General features: G+C 42.6%; 1 protein-coding gene across 8 annotated transcripts in view; it reads left to right on the top strand.

Moving 5' to 3' along the window:
• Positions 1 to 25,187, top strand: part of BICRA (BRD4 interacting chromatin remodeling complex associated protein) — a 114,564-nt gene that overhangs the window by 72,823 nt on the left and 16,554 nt on the right. For 4 of the 8 annotated variants that reach the window (XM_073322279.2, XM_073322276.2, XM_073322274.2 and 1 more), the window contains 7 exons: positions 8,063 to 8,108; positions 9,875 to 9,917; positions 10,639 to 10,704; positions 12,190 to 14,187; positions 16,977 to 17,294; positions 20,327 to 21,028; positions 23,657 to 23,852. In XM_073322279.2, the coding sequence (XP_073178380.1) occupies positions 8,068 to 8,108; positions 9,875 to 9,917; positions 10,639 to 10,704; positions 12,190 to 14,187; positions 16,977 to 17,294; positions 20,327 to 21,028; positions 23,657 to 23,852 (3,364 nt within the window). In that variant the 5' untranslated portion in view covers positions 8,063 to 8,067. Of the gene's footprint in view, positions 1 to 148; positions 306 to 8,062; positions 8,109 to 9,874; positions 9,918 to 10,638; positions 10,705 to 12,189; positions 14,188 to 16,976; positions 17,295 to 20,326; positions 21,029 to 23,656; positions 23,853 to 25,187 lie in introns of all 8 variants that reach the window. The other 4 variants (XM_073322277.2, XM_073322278.2, XM_073322273.2 and 1 more) reach the window with 3 other exon arrangements.

Raw genomic sequence — 25,187 nt, 5'->3', positions numbered from 1 at the left:
GTAAGAACAAGTAAGTCAACCTTTTTAAATTTCACTGCAAACTTGAACTGAACCTTTTTTGATCCAGGACAAAAAGGTTGGATAATTTTTATACTCCCCTCTCTTTTTTTTTTCTTTTCTCATTTTCATGATGTCCCTGCCCTTCTAGGTTCAGGCAAATGAAAGTTTCAGAATACCATGAGAGGAGCAGTTCTTTCAACATTTCCAGCCCGAAAATAAGCATGAAGTATTGGAAATCACTGAAAAGCCAGTTTCCACAAGAACTGTAACACCGAGAGGCTTTGGATAAACATTAGAATGTTTAGGTGCTTATCAGTGCTTCCATATGCTTTCTGGATCTCCCCACCAGTGCTATAAATAGTCACTTCTTAAATTAAGAAGGTAGTGCTTGTGGGTACTGTACACTTTGTTGGCCGCTTTTCCTGTATAGATAAATGACTGTCTTTATTGTTAGCTGTGGGGATAAAGGAGCACAGTTTTGTATTGGATCCTGTTGTTTCATTTAACTCTTCAGACATAAAGTTCGTTACCGTAGAAATTAAGAGGAAGGTTAGTTTGTATTGCTGATTCTTGGCCTCTATGACTGTGGGTCTTTGTTGATTGTCTCCTTCAACTAAGTCTTTTTGTTTTATATAGGGAACATCTTTGGGTATGAATCTTCAAAAATAATTAAAAACTGCTGTTAATATTATGCATTAGTACATTCAGATTTCATAGAAAAGTGACAATGGGAATTGTTCTGCAGTCCTAAAAATTGAACTGAGAGCAACATGTAAGAGAATTTGGTCTTTATATTGCATTTCCTATTAGTTTACCCCTTCCCTCTGCAGCTCTACTTTATATTTTTAGCATTACAAGGTGACATTTATGGCCAGGAAATGCCAAACCTTTCTGGTATATGCCCATCACAAATTCATGTGTGTCAACAAAGGAGGGTGGGAATGTTTTTCTGTCCATAGTGTTCCCCATAACATCCCAAATTACCCAGGGTTGTAGTAAATTCTCCATCATTCGGAGTCTTTACATCAAGATTGGATGTTTTTCTTAGAAGCGATGGTGTGCTTCAACAAGTTGATGGGCTAGATGGAAGAATCATTGGGGGTAAAACCTACAGCCTGCATCATGAAGTGAGGTAGGAGTACATGATCCTAATGGTATCTTCTGGCCTCACAATCTATGATTCTTAGCAATATGATGGCCATCAGCAACAACAGTGCAACACTAATAAGAGTTATAATGCTCCTTCCCTATGCATTCGGAAAGATAAATGCCACTAGGACCTTTGAAATGTTGTAGAGACAAGATATGTAAATGTCCTACAGAAACCTCTACTCAATTATAAATAAGACAGTCACTGTAATCTGTTAAATTTACGCTCTCAAGCTACATGTATTGCCTAAACTAGCACACAGTCTTTCTGTTGTCACATTCATCTTCCAATCCCTTAACTCCATCTGGAGTTGTTCACCTACATGTGTTGCTTTTATCTTTAAGGAGACCTAAACGACTTTTTTTTTGTTGTTTGCTTTTTGTTTCTCTGTGTTTTTGACCTTAGAAATATCAGAAATGTAAAGTCTAGTTTTCCAGTGTTTTTGTAGGAGGATTTCCTGAGAATAGAGGGTGTCTCGGGGAAGTTCGTGAGCTCAGTTGCATTAACTTAAAGCATTGTTGTTGACAGTGTCTCTTTATTTCTCCAAAATCTTTAATCAGTCAATGAAGGTAAATACATGTTAACAAAAATAAACAAAGTGGCTTAAATAGCATTGCTTTCCTTCTCAGCTGCTCAACTTCTACATTCTCTTAACATCTTTTGGTGTCATAATTTCACGAAGTCTCTAGTCACTGTAGATTGTACCAGGACCTAGATTTTTCATGTAAAACGCAAACCGTAAAGCAAAACTTTTCAAGCCTTCTTTCTGCATTATCCAGGCTTGTTGTTTGGGTTTTTTTTTTAAATTCTTCTGCAGGTCACCTTTAACTGAGATTGTAAACTCTCCTCCAAGCTGATGGGTAGGCCCCAATACAGCAAGGAAAATTGTGCATGCATCCATCCATGCAGAGCCCCATTGACTTCCATGGGGTTCCATGCAAGCAAAAGGGAGTGCCTGTGAGATTCTCATTGTGGGTTGGGGTCCTCACGTTAATCTGTAAAGTACCATTCATGAACATAAGAATGGTCATACAGGGTCAGACCAATGGTCCATCTAGCCCGGTATCCTATCTTCAGACAGTGAGCAATGCCAGATGCTTCAAAGGGAGTGAACAGAATAGGGCAGTTATCGAGTTATCCATCTCCTGTCATCCAGTCCCAGCATCTGGCAATCAGAGGCTTAGGGACACTCAGAGCATCGGATTGCATCCCTGACCATCTTGACTAATAGCCATTGATGGACCTATTGTCCATGAATATATCTAATTATTTTTTGAACCCTGTTATAGTTTTTGCCTTCACAACATCCCCAGGCAATGAGTTCCACAGGCTGACTGTGCATTGGATGAAGAAATACTTCCTCTTTTTTGTATTAAACCTTATGCTTATTCATTTCATTGAGTGACCCCTGGTTCTTGTGTTATGTGAAGGGGAAAATAACAGTTTTTCTCCACACCATTCACAATTTTATAGCCCTTTATCATATCTCCCCTTAGTCGTCTCTTTTCCAAGCTGAACAGTCTGAGTCTTATTAATGTCTTCTTATATGGAAGCTGTTCCCTGCCCTTATGTTTCTTTGCCCTTTTCTGTACCTTTTTTCATTTCTAATATATCTTTTTTTGAGATGGGGTGACCAGAGCTGCATGCAGCATTCAAGGTGTGGACATACCGTGGATTTATATAGTGGCATTATGATATTTACTACCTTTCCTAGTGGTTCCTAGGTGTTTTTTTTTGACTGCCGCTGCACATTGTGGTAGTTCTCTGAAAACATCTGCTCAAACTATAAATAGTGCTACAAACTAGCCATGTTTGTGGCACTAGTTAAATAATAACCTAAAGAGTGGTGAGTGTGGGGAAGAAGCACTGACACCAAAACAAAATCATTTTGCCTTTATTTTTCTGTATCCCTTTGGCCGAATTATTCATTCCAATGGCATTTTGTTCCCTCAATCATCTCTTTTCACTACAGCTTCTCCTGCTCCTACTACAGTGACCTCATAATCTGGTGGTTATGCCACTGTCTACTCCTCTTGTGGAAAAAAAATAGGGATGACATAAATTCAGCATAGTGACTAATTAAAACAATGGCTGTCGTCAACTCTCATATGATTTTATCACAAGCCTTGTGATATTTGATGTGTTTCATAAAGCCCTAGCTCCTGGAGTCAAGTGAATACATGAGAATCTCAGCTTTTTTAAAGTAAACATATGGACCTCCTGGTTATGGAGAAAAGCTTATAAACATGACCTCTAAAGGTCTGAAAAACAGACGGTAAATCAAAATAACTCAAACTGTATTATGAGATTTAAAAAAATTTTAAGTAGTCTCATGATTTTAGGAGTCCTGCCTTGTGAATTGGAGTTGGAACTACTGGAAGATCTATGAGAACGTCTACGCTTGAATTGGGAGGTATGATTCCCAGTTCACGTGGTTGTACCTGCACTAGCTTTGCTCAGGTTAGCATGGATACATGTGTGCAAACTGGGAATCACACCTTCCAGCTCAAATATAGGCGTATAGTCAGGAAAAGGGTTAAAGGTCAGTTAGCTCATATAGTAGGTTTAAGCTACCCTATCATAGTGGTAATTATGGAGTCTCTGATTCCTCCAAAATATTAACATATTCTCAGTGAACAGCAGTGGCCGCTTCACTTAAGCCTGTGTTTTCCAGTGAATTTGCATTTAAAACAGACAAAGCTTTAGTGAAGTCCTTATTTGTTATACTTAAGATTATTTGTGGGTGCAAGGGTGAGAAAAGAAACAACATTTTCATTCATAAAACCCTTAAATGCTCATAAAACTGCTTTGCACTAGAATGACAGAGCAGAATGAAATTGTTAGACTTTTTAATTGGATAATAATCCATGGTTATATAAACTTTTTAAAAGATTTTCCTCCTTTTCCCCTCCTTCTTTCCATCCCTCCCTCCCGGTATAAGGTATAATCATGATGGTTTTATTTGTACACCAAATCAGTCAGTGTTTTGAGACCTCTCGCAGTATAATACAATACAATTTTGTTGTATGCTTTAGAGAACTAAAAATACAATTAGAATTAAATAATGGCATGGGCGGGAGGAGGAGGAGGAAACTATGATGTAACAGCAGTAGAGAAGAGTTATGCTTTCTGATGAAATTTTAAATGAGGTGGTGAATTTAATAGGTAAAGAGCTACAGGAAGGTTGCCAAGGAGAAGAAGGTTCTTCCACCCAGAATGGCAGAGATTTGGTGAAGAAACAGAGGAGTCTAGTGCTAGTTGGTTGGACGAGTGTTGAAAGGCATGGTCTGTCTGATAATTTGCTCCAGACTAACAAAGAGTTTTTTAAATCAAAGGCAATTTTGAACGGTGTCTTGAAATGAACGGGAGAAAATGTCTTCGCATGTTGTGTGTTTGAGAAGGCAGCAGTGTTAATCTATACGTGCTGGAGTCTGGAGAACTGCGACTTTGCAATTGCTTTTTCCATACCATTCCAGTAAGGTGAAAGGAGATGAAGGCTTGCATGATGGAGTCAAGGCCACGTTCCCAAATGCTATTTGTTAAACCAACAAAGTGTGCTCTCCACTCTGAGATGAATGGGCAAAAATGATGATCGGTGACTTAGTCATGTCCAAAGAAGTAACAGTCACTGTGTGCTGTTGTCTGAATATCTCCATGCAAAGGCCGTTCTAAATCAATGCTTTAGTGCTTTCTTCTTTCCTTAAAATTAATCAACCCCAGCAGTCCATTGTTCATGAGCAAACCTAATAAAAACAAAACAGCATGTTTTGAAAGGGAAAATTATTTGTTAATGGCCCCAATTTGATACCCTTATTCATGTTGAGTAGCAGCTCATTCTATGAATAGTTCCATTGAAATCACGAGTAGGTCCTTACTCCTTTAGCAGTCCTTAATATGAGTCCTTATCAGAGTATGCCTCTCAGGAAATATTTCTTCTTCAAACTTCTACTGGATTCTAATAAACAGTGAAGAGGGGAGAATTTTAAAAATTAGTTGGAAAGTTATCCTATTTGTGTCCTTTTGAAATGGAAAAGATTCTGCCTTCGGTATAGGACTTTAACACTTTCTTTCAGAATGAAGAAAGGTATGTTTCTTCTTCAAGTGCTGGTCCTATGTGTATTCCATTGTGGGTACGCATGCACTCCCCATGCCTGGAGCCAGAGGGTTTTGAAAGCAGTGTGTGTTGGTCCACAATGTGCCCTGGCTGACCGCATTCCTCCAACCAAGTTGATAAAGGGCAAGGGCATACTGACTGCATCTCCTGTTCCTTCTACCCACCGCATGGTCTTGGTCAGAACTTCCAGCCGAAGCTTCGGCTTTCTGTTTTATCTGTGAAAATATATTTAGATATCTAAATCATTTTTATATTCTAGAGTTTTAAAATTTTTATCTAATATTTTTAGTGAGGTTTTTTTAGTTATTTAGTCTCCCTGACCTAGGGAGAACCCCCTGTTTGGGTATTCGACTATGTCCAAAACTCCAGGGTTCAAAATCTGTGCTTTCTGCCCACGATCCTTCTCAGTCACTGATGACCACCAACTCTGCTTATACTGCCATGGGGAAGTCCACATCGTGGCAAGATGCAATATCTGCTGTTCATTCCCAGCTGTACCTGGGAAGGACGGGAACTTGCCTTAGGAAGCACCTTATGAAAAAGGCCATGAGGCCACAATCGGATCCAGGCTGGGGACACCCCCCATCCCTCAGTATGTCAGCCTGACTCAGCAACGAGTGCACTTCCTGCCACGAGGTCCAAATTAGGAGCAAAGGAGTCTGCCTCCCGCAGATGTCTCAGCAGGGTCTTGTTGGGAGAGCAGGGAGCATTTTCATAAGCATGAGGCTAAATCTTCCTTCAAATCCACTTCAGAGAGGTCTGATCCAGCCCTGCCTAAATTGAGCACTAGCTCAGCCCAAGAGAACTGAATACATCCTATGGTGCAGTGGCGTGATAAGAAAGCCACAAGTCTAGGACTCCATTGGCACTGGGTCAGGAGGTGGTGGATTCAGTGCCTCTGGTACCTCCCAAGCACAAACCTCAGGGTCCTCCACACCAACGAAGACTGATCACCAAGAGTATCAGTCACCAGTGATTCAGTCTTTGCCTTCAAGGGCTGTGGCACAGACTGTCCCTCCTGCAGCTTTCTCTTATATGGCATCTTATTGCCAAGGGAGCCACAATGTAGCCTTTATTTAATGTCCTTCATGTATTTAAAAAAAAAAGAAAAAAAAAAAGGCAAAACTCAAACCCCCTTGAATTAAAGTGTGTTCACAGCAGGAAACTGACTTCTGGCAATGTGATTTGATATGGAACTAATGTGTGCTGAGGACTACTCATTAACATTAATAGAAGTAGCATGTACATCTGAAGGGGTCAATAATATAGTCTTCAGTGTTATGTGTACTGTACTGTAGCAGAGTGTCACCACTGGAGTGTTAATGGTTTTCTAGCAGTTGTCTAGTTGCAGCTGACAAACCAGCTTCAAGCCCCTTTAAGACAAGACAGCTCATTTGTTTCTGTATGGAGAGCTGTGTGCACCCCATCCTGTACACCTGCCTCTCTTCTCCCCCCTTTCACCGATCCTGGGAATGTCCAGATGCATCCTGCACCTAGTGTTTTTTGAGAGGTGGCCCCCTGGTGTCTAGAGCTAGTTAAAATGTGATAGCATATATTGGCTGTAAGTCACGTGAATCCCTTTTGAGAACTTCTTGCAGAAGATCAAACTATGACTGCGAAGTCAGCTGGGATGATTCTTCCCCCTGCACGCTCAACCCAGTCAGGTCTGAGGCAAAAGAGACTTGTGATTTAATATGCAAAACAAATGTCCAGCACACGGCGTGCAAAAACTAGGAGGAAGGATGTTTTATCCCTGTAGTGTAGAACTAACCTCTTAAACACAACAAAGTAATTCTAGTTACTTCTGTAGCAAATGTCTGCAAGATGTTATATTCAATCTGAAGAGCTGAGTTCTAATATGGTTAACGTCTTATCATGGGTTTCACTTAATAGTGAATCAGTTGAATTTATTTGGCCCCCATCTGTTCTGAAGAGGCCCAGATGAGGTGAGGGGTTGTTATTGTGAGGGATAAATTTGCAAACAAACACCTGAATTCATGCTGCCAGCTGATAGCAAGGGACTGATTTTCATAAGCATTAATTTTAAGTAAGTGTGTGTGAGTGAGAGAGAGAGAGAGGCTGCCTGATAGACTGGAAATGGAGCTGGAACCTTTCACTTGTAGGTCACCATTTCAAATCCAGCCTATATCAGTAGTGACTGAAAGTTATTGATGGCTCTTCAGTATCCAGTGGACAAGTATTCACATCAGAAAAACTGCAACCATAAATTGGACTAGCAGTGTGCTCCTCCCTAGTCTCAGCCGGGAAGCTAAAGATTGAATGGAGGCTGATACGTACATTCCCCATAAGTATTGTAGAGGCTTGGGGTATGTTGGTGAGGCCAGCGCATGGACCTGCAATTTGACTTGTCACTGTCTCTCTTTGAAGAAATAGGGGACTTCAAACTTCAGGGGCTGGCAGTCTGGCTCTTTTAACCAGCACCAAATTACACAGCAACATAAATAATAAGAATGGAATGTGCTAACACGTGCATTTATGCTCTAAGGTTCTGAAGCCCAAAGACCTTTGAGCACCTAAGCAATGATCTAACTAACAGATTACTCATCTGCCATAAGCAGGATAAAATGAGGTGTATATATTGGGTCTGTCTGTGAAAGAAAGACCTTTTGAATTGCAAAATGTTGTTTTGGGGTTTAAGGGGTGGATGAGGGGTTGTTTTTGTTTGGTTTTGGGGGGAGGATGGGGATGGGAAGGCAGCAGTTAATAAGTACAGTTTGTGCTGCATGGCACAGCTGTATTTTTCTAATTTTAATGCAGTCTCTCTCCCTTCTTTTCAGTTGACATGGATGATGAAGATGGCCGATGCTTGTTAGATGTAATTTGGTAAGTAGTACCATCTCCTGAAGCAGACCCCATGCTAATTCGCTAAGTTATCATCTTCTGTACTATTCTAGGGTATCGGGTGGGGCGGGTGGGGGTTAAATACTTGAGATTCTATGTTTGGAGTTAAGAGCATTTCCATGGAATTCATTTTTGCATTCATTCTCAAACAGTTGCCTCCATGCTTTTTTCCATACAGTTCAGTCTGCATGGTTCAACCTCCCTGAACTCCTCTTAAAGGCCCCTGCACTGCCCACTTCTGCCATGCTTTCCATAGTGAATCTTGTTACTCCCTTTCCCTGACCCCTGTCTGTCTTAGATTGTGAACTCTTTGGGGCAGGGACTATCCCTTCTTTGCTGTGCTGAAAGAGACTACCACATTGTAGACTCTCCTGCAAACAAACAAACAAATAATAATAATTTTTATGTGAAATTTTTACAGAAACCTTTGTGAAACTAAACAGGGTCTCTTCGTAGGGACCCCTGCAGGCCTTTTCTTTGTTTTTAATCTACTTGTATCCCCTGGATTTCACTTTTAAATGAATCCAAAATATCAATACAAAACTCAAAGGCAAAGTTTCAGATTAAAGTCTGTATTGAAATCATGAACCATCACTGTGTCTTAGGTTTGCCTGAAAGGGTTTCTAAGCGACAGGAAGTTTTTTGGCTGAACCAGCTCTGATTTTCTTGTTTGAAACATTTGTGGTTTCATGTTTTGTTGCACTTATTTTTTTTGTTTGTTTGTTTGTGTAGGTTTAATTAAGAACATTTTGCACAGCTGATTTTTATAGGGAAATAGACATTAACAGTAGATTAACTCTGCACATTCTGTTTTTCATTTGTTCCATTTAATGCATATGTGGATAAATCTATCTAATTTCTGTAGTGTTTTGCCAATAACTATAGCATCTAGGCACTGCACACGCTTAAAAATGTACAACTATAGTCCGTCTCACAGCACTGTTGCAAAGTGCTTGGTGAGAGAAGTGCCTGGTGAAAGCTGTCATCAGCACTAGTTAGCTAGTAGCCTGAGGTTAACTCAGAACAGTTAATGTTTTGACAAACTACTTGTTAACTGGCTAATTTTCCGAAAGGGATTATTGCAATTATAGAACTGTTGTCAGTGACTTGATAAGTAGGGCCCTGCAGAAATGACAGAGGAGGGGGAATAAGAGCATGTTAGTGACAGAGTAGGCTAAAAAGAAAAATCACCATTTACAATCAGTAAAGTTATGTAATCAGTATATTTATGTGATATAAAAATAGAGTATAAAGCTGTGTATGTTGTTGGTCATTTAGTTTTAGACGGTTGAAATCTTGTATCAAATTTAAATTTGTAAAAATGTTCTAGGGTACGGGACCTAATTGTTTTTATTCAAAATGCAGCCACATTTGATTCTGTCCCTGAGGTGATAGAGCAGCCAAATGGCTCTCAGGTCCATATTGACACATTTCATTCACCAAAATGCAACATTTTTCATGATAGAATCTCCTGGCTTTTCTGTGCTCCTGACAGGACAGGGCATGTAAGGAGTTACTGGCCTTGGCAGAAGCAATATTAACTGACTGCTGCCCACACTAGTGCAGCTGAGGAATGACTGTCAAAAAAATAACAGCGGTCCCCTAGCAGTGAACTGAGATTTCCACCGGTCAGAGTGCAATGGATGCCCAGTTATGTGAATATATTCATTAGGGACATGTATTTCTTTCCAGATTAAAATTTGGGTTGTACATTCTCTCCTTAAACAATTTCATATGTTGTTTTGCAGTGATCCTCAGGCTTTGAATGATTTTTTACATGGATCTGAAAAGGTGAGTAGTGGTTTTTACTTGTTTTGTTAATCAAAATATTAAAATTCAAACATTTTTGACAGTGAAGTTTAAATTAAAGGGGAAGAAACCCTAACTTGAATGTCTCTCTCTCTCTCTCTCTTTTTTTTTTTTTTTAGGGAGAAGGGATTGGGCAGCTCAGGGGGTTGGTAATAGGTTCTCGAATTTTTTGTCTCTAAGGACCCAATCCTGCAAACTGCTCCATGCAGAGCCACACTGAAGTCATTAGAAGTATACATGCACAATCGTCTGCACAGAACAGTTTACAAGAATGGGCCCAACTTAGTCACCTGTGTTGCTAGCGATCATAAATCCCTATCTTCTAGTTATTGTTTGCTGACCTGAGCAAAATAAGTTTGTCTGTCTCCTAGTAGGTGAGTGTCTACCTTACAATATCTGCTGCTACAGTTGGTACTTGTTTGCCCCTTCATCAGAGAAGCCAAGTATTGAATAAGCCCAGGAGAAAGAACTACCTTCCCACCTCTAGATTTGGGGCTCTCCACATCAAGTTTGAGGCATGTTGGCAGGGGGCAATGCCTGTGAAGGAAGCTTGCCCAACTGCTACAAATGGTGTACCAGCTCTGTGGCTAGGGAGAGCATTCACCTGTCTCCAGTGACTGCCAGTCAGCACCATTCACAGTGTCAGCACTAAATTCAGTTTAATTCTATTTAAATAAAGTAAATAAAATATTTTTAATTGCAGATCGACAGTGATGATCTCCTGGACAACACAGGAGATGCAGCCAGTGCCTTCTTTGAGGGTGCTGGGGTATGTATTTATAATGTTTTTTTTAAAATTGTTACTTGGTAAATTCATTTTAGAAACCTGTCTTTTGTCACAAGTTTGTTTTTAATAAATCTGTTTTCCAGGGTGAGTAAATTACACAGGATGCATGGATTAGTCCCTAAAATCTTAAAGAAGAGTTGGGGCAGGAAAGAACAAATGGGTTCAATGTGTGCCCCATATGTGTGGGGGAGGGGGAAATGGGTTCATACGCACACATCTCTCTCTGTCTGTGTTTTGTTTTTCTATAAACTTGGGAAAACTTTAAGGACAGAGAATACAGAGGAGCAAAAAAAGGAAGCATGATGAGACCACTATCCTTTAAAGACTGTGGGGAAAAAGGGGCTGAATGTTACAAAGAAATTGTAAGGAACATGTAGCACCTTCTTAGTTCTTTCCTCTAATGTAGGATTGGAGTTGGGAGTGCTCAGTTTTGTTTACAGACAGATAGATAGGATAAAGTTGAAACAGGTGGATATGACCCTGGAAATCCTCGCTTGATTATTTTGCACAAATCTGACTGGAATCATGGGCAGTATTTTTTATTTTCCACCAAGTATGCTGTTTGTACTTGCAATATAATAGAGAGCTTAGTGACTTTTTTTACCCTTTTCTTAATACATTGAACTTGTTTTTATTTAGGAAAAGCCATTTATTAAAGCTTCTGATGCTTTATGGTACTTGTTGGAAAGCAAAGAAGCTTTTCCAGGAATTTAGATTTAAATGTTAGATTTTAATTTCAGGTAGATCCAAAAACAAATGGAACCAAAATTGCCTCATACAAAACATTGACATGATAAAGCCAATAGTGCCCACTGTGTGGTAGGCACTTTCCAAACACTCAAGGACAGTCTCTGCTCTGAGGAGCTCACCCTCTAAGGTCAGTCAGTGAATTGAGGCATATGTCTGAGCTCATTTGAATGTCAGTGGCAAGAAACAATTTTTCTAGTTTTGGAATATGGAGATCTCAGTTCTAGTTCCAATAACAATTTTATTCTACTTTTTAATTAATTGATTAATACAAAGGCATTATATTTTCCAAACTCTGTTGCTATTACCTCTCTTTCTTATGTTTAATCTCTATAGAAGTCTAGTGGCTAAAACAAAGGAACTGTGAGTTTGCTCATGTGGCATCTGTTACCAGCTGTTCCACTGACCCACAATGTGACTTTTTGCAAGGCACTTAATCTTTGTGCCTCAGGTTCCTTTTAATAACATCATGCATTTATTTAGCACCTTGTGGGGACGGCAAGATGGTTTACAAATGTACTTAGCAAATTGAGACACAAACTTTACATTGGGATCACTTTGCCCAACACTGAGATGCAGTCAACTCTAGGGTGGATCACAAAAGCATTTTAACAGGTCCCAGTAAGGGTGCACAACCATTTAGCACAGAAAGATTAAAAATTCTGTTCCATGGGTTTGAATTAAATGCTTTTCCCCCCACCCCAATCTTAAACCTTTTAGCTGCATGTACAAGAATCCTCTGGCAACCATCTGAACGCTGAACAGAATCAGAACACAACAAGCGTTGACCTAGACTTTTTAGAAGATGACATCCTGGGGTCACCATCTGGTGGTGGGGCGAATCTTCAGAACTCAGACCAGCCCTGTGACATTCTCCAGCAGAGCCTGCAAGAGGCTAACATTACAGAACAGACTCTGGAGGCAGAGGCAGAACTGGACCTGGGGTCTTTCCAGCTCCCTACACTTCAGCCAGTGGTTCAGACTGCCTCTGATGGCACGCCACAGATTTTCTCCAGTGGGGCTGACCTAATTGGGTTGCAGCAGCCTGCAGTCCTGACGCATCAAGCACTGGTGCAGCAGTCAGTGGGAGCAGACGTTGTTAATAAGGCCATCAGTGTTCAGCCTTTTCTTCAGCAGGTTGGCTTGGGGAATGTTACCATACAGCCAATTTCCAACCTTCAGGGCTTACCTAATGGAAGCCCAAGTGGGACATTGGGAATTGGGCCAATTCAAGTAGTTGGGCAACAGGTGATGGCTATTAACCAGTCAGCTCAGCAAATCATTGCAAAACAAGTTCAGCCCTCCCAAGTGGCCACTATGCCTGTTGGCAGTTACATCACCCAGACAGCACCTGAGCAGCAGCAGGTTACCCTCGCTTCCACGGGGGTGTCTCCACAGAATGCTGGCCTTGTCATCCAGAAGAACCTGCCCTCAGTGGCCACTACCACGCTGAATGGAAACTCCATGTTTGGGAACGTATCTGCCACCCAAGGCTCCCAGCCTCTCACAGTCACATCGAACTTAAGCAGCCCATTGGTGCAGGCCCAAAACGTGATCATCCACAGAACACCCACGCCAATTCAGCCCAAACCCGCAGGGGTCCTGCAACAAAAGCTGTACCAGATCACCCCCAAGCCATTTGGTCCCAATAATACCACCCTGACCATCCAGAATGAGGCTGCCCTGCAACAACAGAAGGCCCAACAGAACCTGACTTTTATGGCGGGCAAACCAGGACAGAATGTGGTGCTGTCTGGCTTCCCGCAAGGGCTGTCTGCCAACATGTTCAAACAACCTCCACCACAGCAGCAAGCCCTCAGCAAACCCATGAGTGTCCACTTGCTAAACCAAGGCAGCAGTATTGTCATCCCTGCGCAGCATGTTCCTCAGGCCATGTTACAGGGTCAGAACCAGTTCCTTCTTCCTGGGCAGTTAGCAGGTGCCTCTGCTGTTCAGATACCCCAGCAGCTCTCAGCCTTGCAGGCTAACATGGGAGGACAGATCCTAACAACTTCACACCCTAGTGGCCAAGCCCACATCATAACTAGCCAAGGGCCTGGTGGACCGCTGATAACCAATCAGGCTTTGCCTGCCCAAATCCTCACCAATCAGAACATAGCTAGCCAGTTGAATCTGGGGCAGGTGCTTACATCACAGAATGCGCATGGCACGGCTCACATTCTTTCTGCACCTATTCAGCTGCAGCCTGGTCAGGTGGGTCCGCCAACTTTGTTCCAGATGCCTGTCTCTCTAGCTGGCAGCTTGACCACTCAGAGTCAGCCCTCTGCTGCAGCCTCATTGGCCAGTGGTGCCATCAGTCAGACTGGGCAGACCGTTATCCAAGGTGTAACTCTGCCAAATCAAGTTGCTATGTTAAATTCCACTGAGAACCTCAACCAAGCTGTGAGCATTCAGGCATCTGCCACCACCAGCAGTCAGAGTCCAGGCCTCATTCAGCCGCAGCCCGCTTCTGGCACCAGCCTCCTGCCAAGCAGTGACCAGTCCTCTATACTGACCGTCCAGACTGCATCCCAGCCTCCAGCTCCACCTCAGCTTCAACTGAATGTGCAGCAGCAGCCTCCTCAGCAGCCAGCACAGCTACCTGTGACTTCACAGCCCAGCCCTAACTTGGCGTCCAGTCCAGAGAAGATCATCTTGGGCCAGACAGCTGCTGGAACTGTCATAAACCAAGATTCCATGCAGATGTTTCTGCAACAGGTAAGTGAAATATTTTAATGATCACATTAGTAGTGTTGCTAGTTGGCTCACTTATTTTACCTATTGTGAGGAAGGCAAAGGAGAGTTATAGGATTCAGGCTGCATAATCTAACCTTTCCTCATAGACTGGGCACTCTACAAATGCTGTATTATAGCAAGAATTATTTTTTTTAAATGACGTTTCAAAGGTGGTTATCCCATCATAAGACTACTCTCTTAGTATGTGTGTTTTAATTTAAAACTGCTAGAAGAACTGGGTGGTCTCAGGGGTTTGGTAATGAGTATGTAGCCTTTTACCTACTTTGAATCTAGCCTAGGTTTATAGTATCTGGCACCTATTGTCATCTGCTGTCTATTCGATCACTTCTGTGGAATGAGTAGGTGGGTTAGTGGTACGTGCATCCAGATCACAAAAGCTCCCATCATGGCTGGCAGTCACAGAAGAGAAGCTGATCAATAAACATGCCGTGTTGACTGAGTTCCCGTGGCTCCCCTAGATTTTATCTCCAATTCTCTGCTGAGGCGAATTAGTGAGGGGAGACTTGCCCTGCCACTGCCAGTGTTCTTCTGTTTGTGGATAAGAGTTCAGTGTCCAGGCTTGCCAGTTCAGCATCTCCCACTATCACAAGTGTTGAGGCAGTCACTATGTACACGGTTAAGGAGTGCAGACACAAAGCAGCTAGGACTCATCTCATCTGTTTATATAATATCAGATTAGATCAGGCTTTTCCCTTCTTTTGGGTATCAGTTTAAACCATCGTCTTTTTTATTCTTTAATTCAAAAAAAAGATGAAGGCTTGATCTAAAGCCTGTTGAAGTCACTGAATTGCATTAGAGAGAAGATGGGGGTTTACAGTTTTTTTTTTAAATTCCTCGTAAATAGTACGTAAAAGTAGTGTTATCAGTTTACCATAACATCCTCACACATGCCTTTCTCCAAAAGACAATGGGCCAGATTTACCTCTGACACAAATGGACAAAATACTACTGACATCATTTGAGCTGTGCCTCCCCCATACTAGGGTTACATTTGTCTCAATGTCACTAAGATCCTCTGGCAAGTTACAAGATACAAAACTAGGGTCATCTGTGATTTTTCTTTGTTTTTATATTCCTCTAAATATACTTGCTTCACCAGTATGATACAGTAACTGCATAATCCATTTAAAGTGGTCACTGTCAGCTAAGTTGGGCCCCAGATGGAGTGGTAGTTTAAAAAAAGTGGGAGGGGGGGATTTTTGGGGTTAGGGGTGTTGCATAACCTATTATAAATAGAAAGGTTTTTATCTTTTTTAATTCAGTTAAAGTTGTTTAAATTAAAAGACAGTCTCCTGCAGTTGGAACACAGCAGCATCTTAAAAGTGATTATGATACTAATCGTACATACCTGTCTCATAGAGGTGGGGATTCATTAGGTAATGTATGTAAAGCAAGTAGAAGGGCAGAGAGTTAGCAATCATAATCAGTTTCACTTTGGGGTTTACAGAACATGACTAATAATATTTAAATTACCTCTTATATAATGCTCCACCTTTTCAAAGCACTGTAGAAACATTTAAGTAATTAGCTGTTACAACACTCCTATGAGGTAGTTGAGACAGTATTATTAGCCCCATTTTACAGATGGTGAATGTGAGATAAAGAGGTTAAATAACTTTCCCAAGGCTGCAGAGCCTAGTTTAGAGCTCTGCCTCGGGAAGTAGAAACTAATCAGTCTCATTTCATTGGCCAAAGTGCAAAAAGTAAACAAACAGCATCAGTGATGGTGAACAGTAAAGGGAAGCTTGAAGTTATTTAATTTTTAAATTTTTTTGGATGTTGTTAGTAACACAGGTGAGGACATTTCATTTTAAATATAAGGCTTTGATCTTGACAGTAACCCTTTTACACTAACATTTACTACCATATTCACTGTTTATTACTATATACAAGAAAAGAAATGTACAGATGTTAAAGTAACTTGAGGAGAGAAGTGTCACTGAGATCCTAAAAAATTCACAAAAGCTGTGATCTTCAGAGACAAAAATGAACCCTAGCCTACTCTCTTCTTGCTGGGTAGTACTGTGAGGAAAAAAACCCTCACATGTCTAAACCATAAATGACTTTCTATGAATCTTGCATGTGCTGCACTATCTCAGCACAAGGGTGGGGAATGGCAGTAAGAATGGGAAACTCAGACATGGCTCCCAAAGTCTTGGCTTTGAGGTTTTTTGTTTTTATTTGCAGTTTGATAACACATCAAATTCTATTATTGTGTAAAGCTACCATCCAGTAGAAATGTTCTCTGCATTTCACATTAGGTCTCTCGGTAGGGCATAAACTGTTGCTTTGATACAGTTTACTCCTGAGGGCATTCTGTGCACAATATTTTAAAATTCTGCAAAATTCTGCAGATTTTATTTGTCTAATAAATATGGAGGCTCCAGCATGGCACTGGGGAGCACAGGCCACTGGCTGTACAGAGGTGGGACAAATAAAATTTGCAGAATTTTGAATATAGACTCTTCCCATCTTCAGAGGAGGTAGTCTCATTTCCGAACAGTAATTTGGATCTGCCTAGTGCCTGTGAAGAGTCCTGAAAAGTATTGTACAATATCTGGGGGTGGGCATGATGAAGAGCAAGAGCAGAAACGATTTGCTTTTGACAACTGGTTGAGGTACTGTTAATAGAGTACCATTAGTAGCAAAGGCCTGAATGAATATGGGGGTTGGATGGTGAACAGCAACAGAAATAAAGAAGGAGAAAGAACCAGAAATCTGGTCAATGCTAAATTTGTTGGAAATTTCAGAAGGATCGGAGCCAGCAGCAGCAGCAGTTTTATCCGGCATCCCTGAAAATGCAGCAGGAGAACAATCTGAATCAGTCCACAGTACCACCACACCTTCCAATGCCTCTGCCCATCTACAGCATAGCCACAACAGCTCTCAGCACCACAAGCAGTGTCCCAGCATCAGTGATAGTGAGCAGCAGTGCGGGCACAGCTCTGCAGCCGCCTGCCAGCCGAGAGCTGACCCAGAATCAGAATCTGGCAACGGTGGAGTCCAAAGGACCGAATCTTATACCTCAGTTCTCAGCCAGCCATTCCCAACAGGCACTGGCTTGCCAGGTAGCCCTTACCTGTTGTGATTCCACACAGCCTGCTTTGGCCTATCTTCCTTTCTTGCTTCTGTCCTTAGCGTCTGTCTAATCTGTTTGGTCCTTCCTCTTAGAGTTCCCTTTTGCTTTTTGCTTCTCTCTCTCTGCAGGAGGGGAGGGACCAATACACAAGGACAAAATATTAGCATATCTCTTAGGTGTACACTAGCATTTTTCAAATTTCAAAACAAACCTGGATGTGGGTGGTGGTGGGGTAACCTCTATAGTAGTAACAGAAGTTGCCCTCTTGTGGTGTAATGCAAAAAATGTGATGGGAAAAGAATTCTGCTTCTGGCACGTTTATCTTCCTTCTAACTAGGGTGACTTTTCATGAGGAGTCTGAGGGCAGGATTATGATTTCAGTTACATTGGTGTAAGTTTGTAGTAACTGCATAGACAGTGAGTCTGCCCCTGAATCCATGTGTTATAAAACTCTTTGTGTGAGTTTCCCAGAGAGATATTTTTGACTGGCCTTTGTGCTATATAGAAACGTGGAAACAAGCAAGCATTCTTTCTTGGTGGCAATGAGGTTTGCCAAAAAAAAAAAAAAAAGTTAAAAAGGAAAATTGTTAATAAAATGTATGCTTTTTAAAATGTTTTTGACCAGTCTCAAATGTAATCAAAAGTTTAAGTTCATTATGTGTGTGGGTTTTTATATTTTATATATATATACACACACACATTTTATCAAATGTGTATATAAGTACGCATAAATATTCATAATCCCATTTCTATAGCAAAAGAATTGTGGTGCATGATACCATCACATGTTGGCAAAGAGGTGGCTTGGATGATGTTGTAATAAGTCTTTTCCATCTCATATCTCCATGATTCTAATATTTATAGCATCCAAATTCAGCTCTCTGGTTCACTTTTCTATGGTGGATCTATATAGCTAGAAGAAGATGAAACAAAATCCAGCTGCACCTTGTTTTAAAATAAAAGCAGCTGCATCCCTGTTTTTAGAACAGCCCAGAAACAAAGGAAAATATAACTTGTTTTTATTCTGAGAAGAAAGCAATAAAGGGAGAAGAATGATGTGCATGGGTCAGGGTTCCAAGGTGTGGTTAGCAGACTTCAGGCAGAATCCAGGAACTTGGTAGCCAAAGTGATCAAATGGACCTGAGTAGTTTATCACCCGTGATCATTATGTGAGCAGCCTGGAGAAGATGGGAGTTCAGATTGCAATTTAGTTCAATTTGGAAGTTTCCAGCCAATATATAAAACATCAGCATTCTGGGTTGGGTGAGTTACAGATGTTTTCACACCAAGGTCTGTGACTGAGGGAATTGCCTTTATAATCGGAGACTGGGACATGTCCAGGCATTGCTGCATCAGCAGGCCTATTGAATCTTTCTTTCCCCTTCAAAACATACCCCCTTCTGGCCCTTGTTGTCAATCTGTGGCACTTGCCCGTTTGTCTACTCTCTGAATTCCTGCTGCTCTTGCTTGCTTGCCTGCAGGTTCTCACCAATGCTGGAAGCTGCTGCTGTCTTGCGATGCTTTTTCTTCTTCTGTCCTTGCACAGTTGCACGCTGCTGTCCTGGTACATTTGTGTTCCGGCCAGAGGCTTTATTGTTCTTTTATTCTTTATATTTTAGTAGCAAATGGTTATAATAAGGGCTGTGGTAGACTTAAAGTGGTGTGTTAGTCGAAAGGCTCTTCTTAGCCATAATAAGACTTGAGAACTTGACTTTATAATAGATCAGTTTCACCCCCGTAATTTTAAAAGAGCGTGATATTGACCTAGCTCTCATATCAGGGGACTCAAAATGGCCAGTGCCTTCATAGGGTTAGCACCATTAACAATGCTTGTTGGCTCTAATGTAGTGGTCGTACAATACTGTACTATGCGGGGAACCAGTGGACTCAGGCTTTGGGGGGAAGGCGTTTTAATTTTTATTAGATCCTATGGGAAAGGAGAAAAAGGTATGCCTAGGGTTCTTCTAAGCAATTCAAAGAGAGCATAGGAAGGAGCTAAGATGGTACAATACAGAGGAGGGTAAATAAAACCATGGAGGTTCTTGTGCCCCACGGGGGGCTCATACGAGGACAGGGGCTCTAGGGAAGGAACTTAAATACATTTTCAAAATAAAGCTGGACGCCCTCTCCCTCCCCTTTTTCATGGTGTCACAGTTGTGTGGCAAAAGGGCTGGGCTTTATTTATATTCTCACACACTGGTACAAACACTCTAACCCTGCAGTAAGGCTTTCTAGGGAAAGGTTGGCTACACTGGCTGAGACTTGGAGCTGTTTTCAGAAGCTTAAGGAACACCCATAGAAGATGCCTTTCAAGTTTTATTCCCAAGTTGTTTCTTTTACTGATTTTAAAACATTTTTGAAGGTAGCTTCTAAGCAGACTAGCCAGTGCAATAAATCTACAGATGATAGTACTATGCCCACAAGCATCCCTGGTGGAAGGTATGAGAGCTGGAAACTGTGCCCCTGAAATCTCACTCTACGTATGCTCTGGTTAGCTCAAAGAAACACTTCTCTGGAATAAACCGGAGGAGGAGAGTGGTAGAAAGAGCTCAGTTCCTCAAGCTCTTTTTGCTATAGGCAATGCCTCTGTAAACCCCTTCACGGAGTGACTTGAGTTCAGTGGGCTTTCTGGACTTAAAAGCAGTTTGGGAGCCCCAGGCTTTTTATGTTTCAAGAGTGGTTTGCATTGCAGTACAGTCTAAGGGTATGTCTGCACAGGCAAGCCTACCTGGTTTGGCTTGAATCCAGATAGCACAAGTGACAGTAGTAGTGAAGAGAGTGCAGCTTGCGAGCTGACTACGTACCCAGGGTCTGTACTGGATTTGTACTCCTCGCGCTGGAGCCTGAACTGTGCACTCGTCACTGCCCGCGCTAGCTGGATCCAAGCTAGCTCAGGTACACTAGTCCTTGTAGAGCTTCTGCTGTGTGGACATACCCTAAAATGCCTGAAGAACATGCGAAGATTGTGATAAGACACATCAGCCCTAACTAACTTATTTCCTGTTTCGTTCTTTGTTTCAGTTACCCGCAGGGCAACAGAAGCTCCCTGGAGCCTCCCCGTCCCATTCGCTACCTCATCCTCCAATGGGGGAGAGTCCCCAGCTCCAGCCTGCACACCTCTCACAGATGCAGTCCCCCCACCAGTCCCGTCCTCCATCACAGCCACAGCCACTTTCCAGACCACCCTCCCGGCCTCACTCAAGGCCTCCCTCCCAGCCACAAACTTTGTCCAGGCCTCCTTCTGAACCCCTCTCCCGGTCCTGCACCCCTCAGACGCAAATGCAGAACTTGTATGTGATACAGAATCAAATCACATCATCCCCCCACGGTCCTACCCAGCACCCCTTACGACCCCCATCGCAGCCTCAGGTACAGTTCCAGCCACCACAGTCTCAGGCCGAAGGGCAGCCTCAGCTGGCAACACTTCCACATGTGCAGCTACAAGTTCAGCTTGCCACTCAGATCCAGTCCCCGCCTGAGACCCAGGTGCAGGCACGGCTGCAGTCCCAGATCCAGGCTCCAACCGAGTCTCAGCATACGCATTCTCCACACTTCCAGTTCCCTTCCCAGAGCCAAATCAAACCGCCAGTCCCAACCCAGACCCTTCACCTAACGCCAGAACAACAGAGAAGTTTTCAGATGGTCCCAAATCAATTCCAGACACTCTCTGCAATTCCAAATCCTGCTCCTCAGCAGAAGCAGCTATTGGACAGGTTCCAGCAGGTAAATAATTGCCATCAAAGAGGGTAAATTAAACTTGGCCTGGGTCTGTAGAAATATAATTCTATAGAAATTAAAAATACACCCCCATATATCAAGGAAAATGGATGGGTTAGAGGGATTAGAAATTAGAGGTTTTCAGCCTACCTTCTTCTGGACAGATATGCAAATCGCAAAAGTCACCACCTTAAAAAACTATCATCTGGACTACCAGGGTTATATCTTGTTTTGTTTGTTTTTAAAATAGTACTCTGGGAAGGAATTATCTTGACCTTAGTATCATGGGGACATTGTCAACCTTTAGGAAACAATAACAATGTAGAATAGTTTTGGAGCTGTTTAAGGGCTTGTCTAGATAAACTTTTAGTTTGCAGCAAGGTGGGGTGTGACTGTACCCCATGCTAGCCTGCTGCGGACGACCTGTCCATGTGGACCCTGCTGCTGTGCATTAACAATTTTAGTTCACTTTGATAATCCCATTTCAAAGAGGACTAGATTAAAGTGAATTAACTAACTCTTAATGTACGTTAGCACCGCAGCAAACTGGTGCAAGATAGATTGACACCCCAGCTTACCACAAACTAATTCAGGTTTCAGAGTAACAGCCGTGTTAGTCTGTATTCGCAAAAAGAAAAGGAGTACTTGTGGCACCTTAGAGACTAACCAATTTATTTGAGCATGAGCTTTCGTGAGCTACAGCTCACTTCATCGGATGCATACCGTGGAAACTGCAGCAGACTTTATATATACACAGAGAATATGAAATATTACCAGCAGGACAGTGGGGTGGGAGGAGGTATTGTTTCATATTCTCTGTGTATATATAAAGTCTGCTGCAGTTTCCATGGTATGCATCCGATGAAGTGAGCTGTAGCTCACGAAAGCTCATGCTCAAATAAATTGGTTAGTCTCTAAGGTGCCACAAGTACTCCTTTTCTTTTCACAAACTAATTGTTCATGTAGACAAGCCCTGAGTGTATCTTTGCTACCAACTACTATGTAAATAGTACATAAAATAAACAATTATTTAGTATTTAGGATTTACAGGGTTAGGCCTCTTCCAAGTTCTTTAGCAACATGAATTACTCAAGAACCAAAACAGGAAGAGAAATTTTTGGACAAAGAGAGAAAAGCAAACACATGTGAAGCTCCTGTGAAAAGTACCCCTTGGGATCTTTCCTATCCACGCAGAGCAGACAGAGCAATAATTCAACCCTGCTGGGGTCTCTGCCTGTTTCCAGGGAGTCTGAGGGCTTGCCTGCACTACAAAATTAAGTCACCTTAAGTCAAAGTACAGCTACCGCAGTAATTAAAGCAGTGGTTCATGTCCACACTTGCTCCTTCTGTCTGTGGTGCGTGTCCTCCCAGGAGCACTTCCACTGACTGAAGTGGGGCACTGTGGGACACTCGACAGCTGGAGCCTGGCAGCTCTGGGGCTGACCGCCTCATCTGTAGGCAGGGAGCTCACAGCTTCCTTCCCCCGCCATTAGACGAGCGCTGGCTCACAGCTGGGGCCCCCACCTGGACAACCCGAGCTGTCGGCCCAGCAGTCTCACAGCTGTGAGCGCCCCCACCCTCCTGCCCTGGGGCTGACAGTGCAGGGCTGGATTTCACAGGGGGAGGCTACCAGCAATGAAACTGACATTCTCGTCAGTTTCTCAGCTGCTATTATTTCACTTTTGGCTAAGGCTGTCCGCTCTATGTGGGGCTCACAGCTAGAACCCCCCCAGTGAGGGATTGGGGTGAGGGGGAGGAGAACCTGAGCCCAGCTGCCTCCCCACCCCCTGCAATCCCTCACCAGGAGGTGGGGAAAGGTGTGGGGGACTCACAGCTGTGAGCCTGCGCCCCACTGACAGCTCAGACTGTTAGGGCTGGGGTGGGGAAAGGGCTCCAGCTGTCCGCCCCTTTGGGGTGTAGTCACTGTAGTGGGCCACTTACATCAGCGGAAGCACCATTGTAGTGTAGACATTGACATAATTAGGTCATTGTAAGCTGCCTTATGTTGACCTAACTATAGTGTAGACCAAGCCTAAGTATTAGTACTTCGAACTTTGAGCCCTGGAGTTGTAGGTCCCAATCCATTCCCATTCATGTTAATCGGTTGATTCCCATTAACTTCAGTGAGAGTTGGCTCAGGCCTTATGTCTAAGACAGCATCAGACAAATTCTTTACAATCCACATTCCAAATATTGTCTTTACTGTCACTTTATCTGCAGGGGAAAGGGGAGCCAAACTCAATTTTTTAAAAAACTGCATATTAGAAATAAATTTCCCTTGAAAGAACTTAGTCTGGGATCAAGTCTGCTGTATTTCAAGCACACAGGGCATGTTCATGGGATTTTAAATTCTTGTTACTGACAGACCCGGAGATTCCCACTGCAAAGCAAAGACATTTTTTGTTTCCTTTACATTCACCGCCTAACTCTGTGAGATCCTGGGGCTATAGGGTGGAAGCCAGTGGACTGTGTTGGAAACATGAGAGCAAGGGAGGGTCCCTTTCTTCCCATGTTTTGCTGCTGGGTAGAAATATTTACGGTACATAGCAGATTAAAAAGGAAGGTAAAAGGATGAAATGTGCCAAAAGATGGTGCTAGGACATCTTTTCAGCCTCTGTCATTTATCCAACTCAGGTGCCCCAGGGGATTATCCTGCAAACGAAACACCAGACTTCCACCAGCCAGGTGTCATCAGCTCTGAGCCACTTCAGCAGTCAGCCTTCATCTGTCCTGGTTAGCAGCCAAGGACAGTCAGTAGCAGTGACAGCAACGCAAGCACCAGTCCACAGCCACCCATCTGTCCCCGCTGCAGTCCAGCCTTCTACTGCAGGTTCGAGTGAGGTGGCTCCTGTTCTTGGGAAGGACCAAGTACAAGGAGGGAGTGGGAGGAGATGGTGGTATTGGAGGAGGGCAGCCGGCATAGCTCGCAGCACTGCTGCAGCAGACATCGGTGTTGATCAAAACAAAACAACATCAACGTGTAAGCTGCTAAAGCCATGCCTCGTGCGTGCTCAGAGAGGGGAAGGGGAAATTCTGTTACATTTGTGTTGGACTTTCAGCTTCCTCTTTCTCCCCAGTTTTTCCCCTCCACACTTCAAAATGCATATACAGTAAGAAAAGTTATTCTAAGAATGATGTTCGGAAGTTCATCATCTTTCTCTCTAGGGGCCTGATTCTGTGAGCTGCTGAGTGCCCTCAAATTTCATTGAAGTCCCAGTGCCAAATGCTGCTCTCATTCACAGAGTATAAATCTGAAGTAACTCAGTTGATTGGGGGCCAACATGGTGGAGCAGATATGGGCCCTGGTTGGAGAGTCAAGACATCCTTAATACCAGTTCTGCTACTCACCTTCTGTGTTGCTTTGGCCAAGACACTCACCTCTTTCAGCCACCAGTTCTCCATCTGAAAAACAGGAATAATTATATTTACCTTCTTGTGTAAAGCTCTTTGAGACCTATGGGTGAAATTCACTCCATGCTAAAGGCTAGTTTAGGGTCAGTGCAGCACTTAATTCTCATTTAAACCCTAGTTTAAAGATTTAAGTGGGACTTAAATCATGTGCAGGCCTTGTGCTCATCCGCTATACAGGGATGAATTTTAGACTACAGGTGCTCTGTATTTCTCTCCCGCGGGGCCCCCCCCCACCCCATGTTTACTTATTTAGATTGATACACTGTGCCTATCAGTTATTTTAGGCACCTGTCAGCTGCTTCCATGCATTTTCACAAACAGGAAATCAATAAAGTTTTTAATGTTATGCCCATGGTACACTGAACAAACTAATCTGAGGTATTGAAAAAAAGTCCACATATTTTCATTTGTTAAAAAAGAAAGGAAAAAAAATACATATTTACGGTGTGGTGGTATTTTGATTTTCAGTCACTCTCTGCTCTGCTGGCAGTAATGATTTTTGCATGGGTATAAAACTAAGATTTTTCCCACTTGTAGTTGTTAAGATCCCCTGGTGCATGTCTCAAGAGTAGAGGTGGTTAGCCCTGGTGTCCTGATAATTGCATTCTGCTTCCCTACAATCCCCTGCATTAGTATTCAATTGAATTAGGTGGTGGTCTTTTTCACTTCAGTTGCTGCCCTGTTGTGGAGTGTTGCTGTGTGCTGTTAAACAGCTGGCAGAGGTGGTTGCATTTCAGTGATAGCTGAAGTAGTG

Source organism: Lepidochelys kempii, chromosome 23 (assembly GCF_965140285.1).
Source record: "Lepidochelys kempii isolate rLepKem1 chromosome 23, rLepKem1.hap1, whole genome shotgun sequence".
Lineage (NCBI taxonomy): Eukaryota > Metazoa > Chordata > Testudines > Cheloniidae > Lepidochelys > Lepidochelys kempii.
Note: the sequence above shows the minus strand (reverse complement) of the source record. Positions and strands in the feature narration are given on the sequence as shown.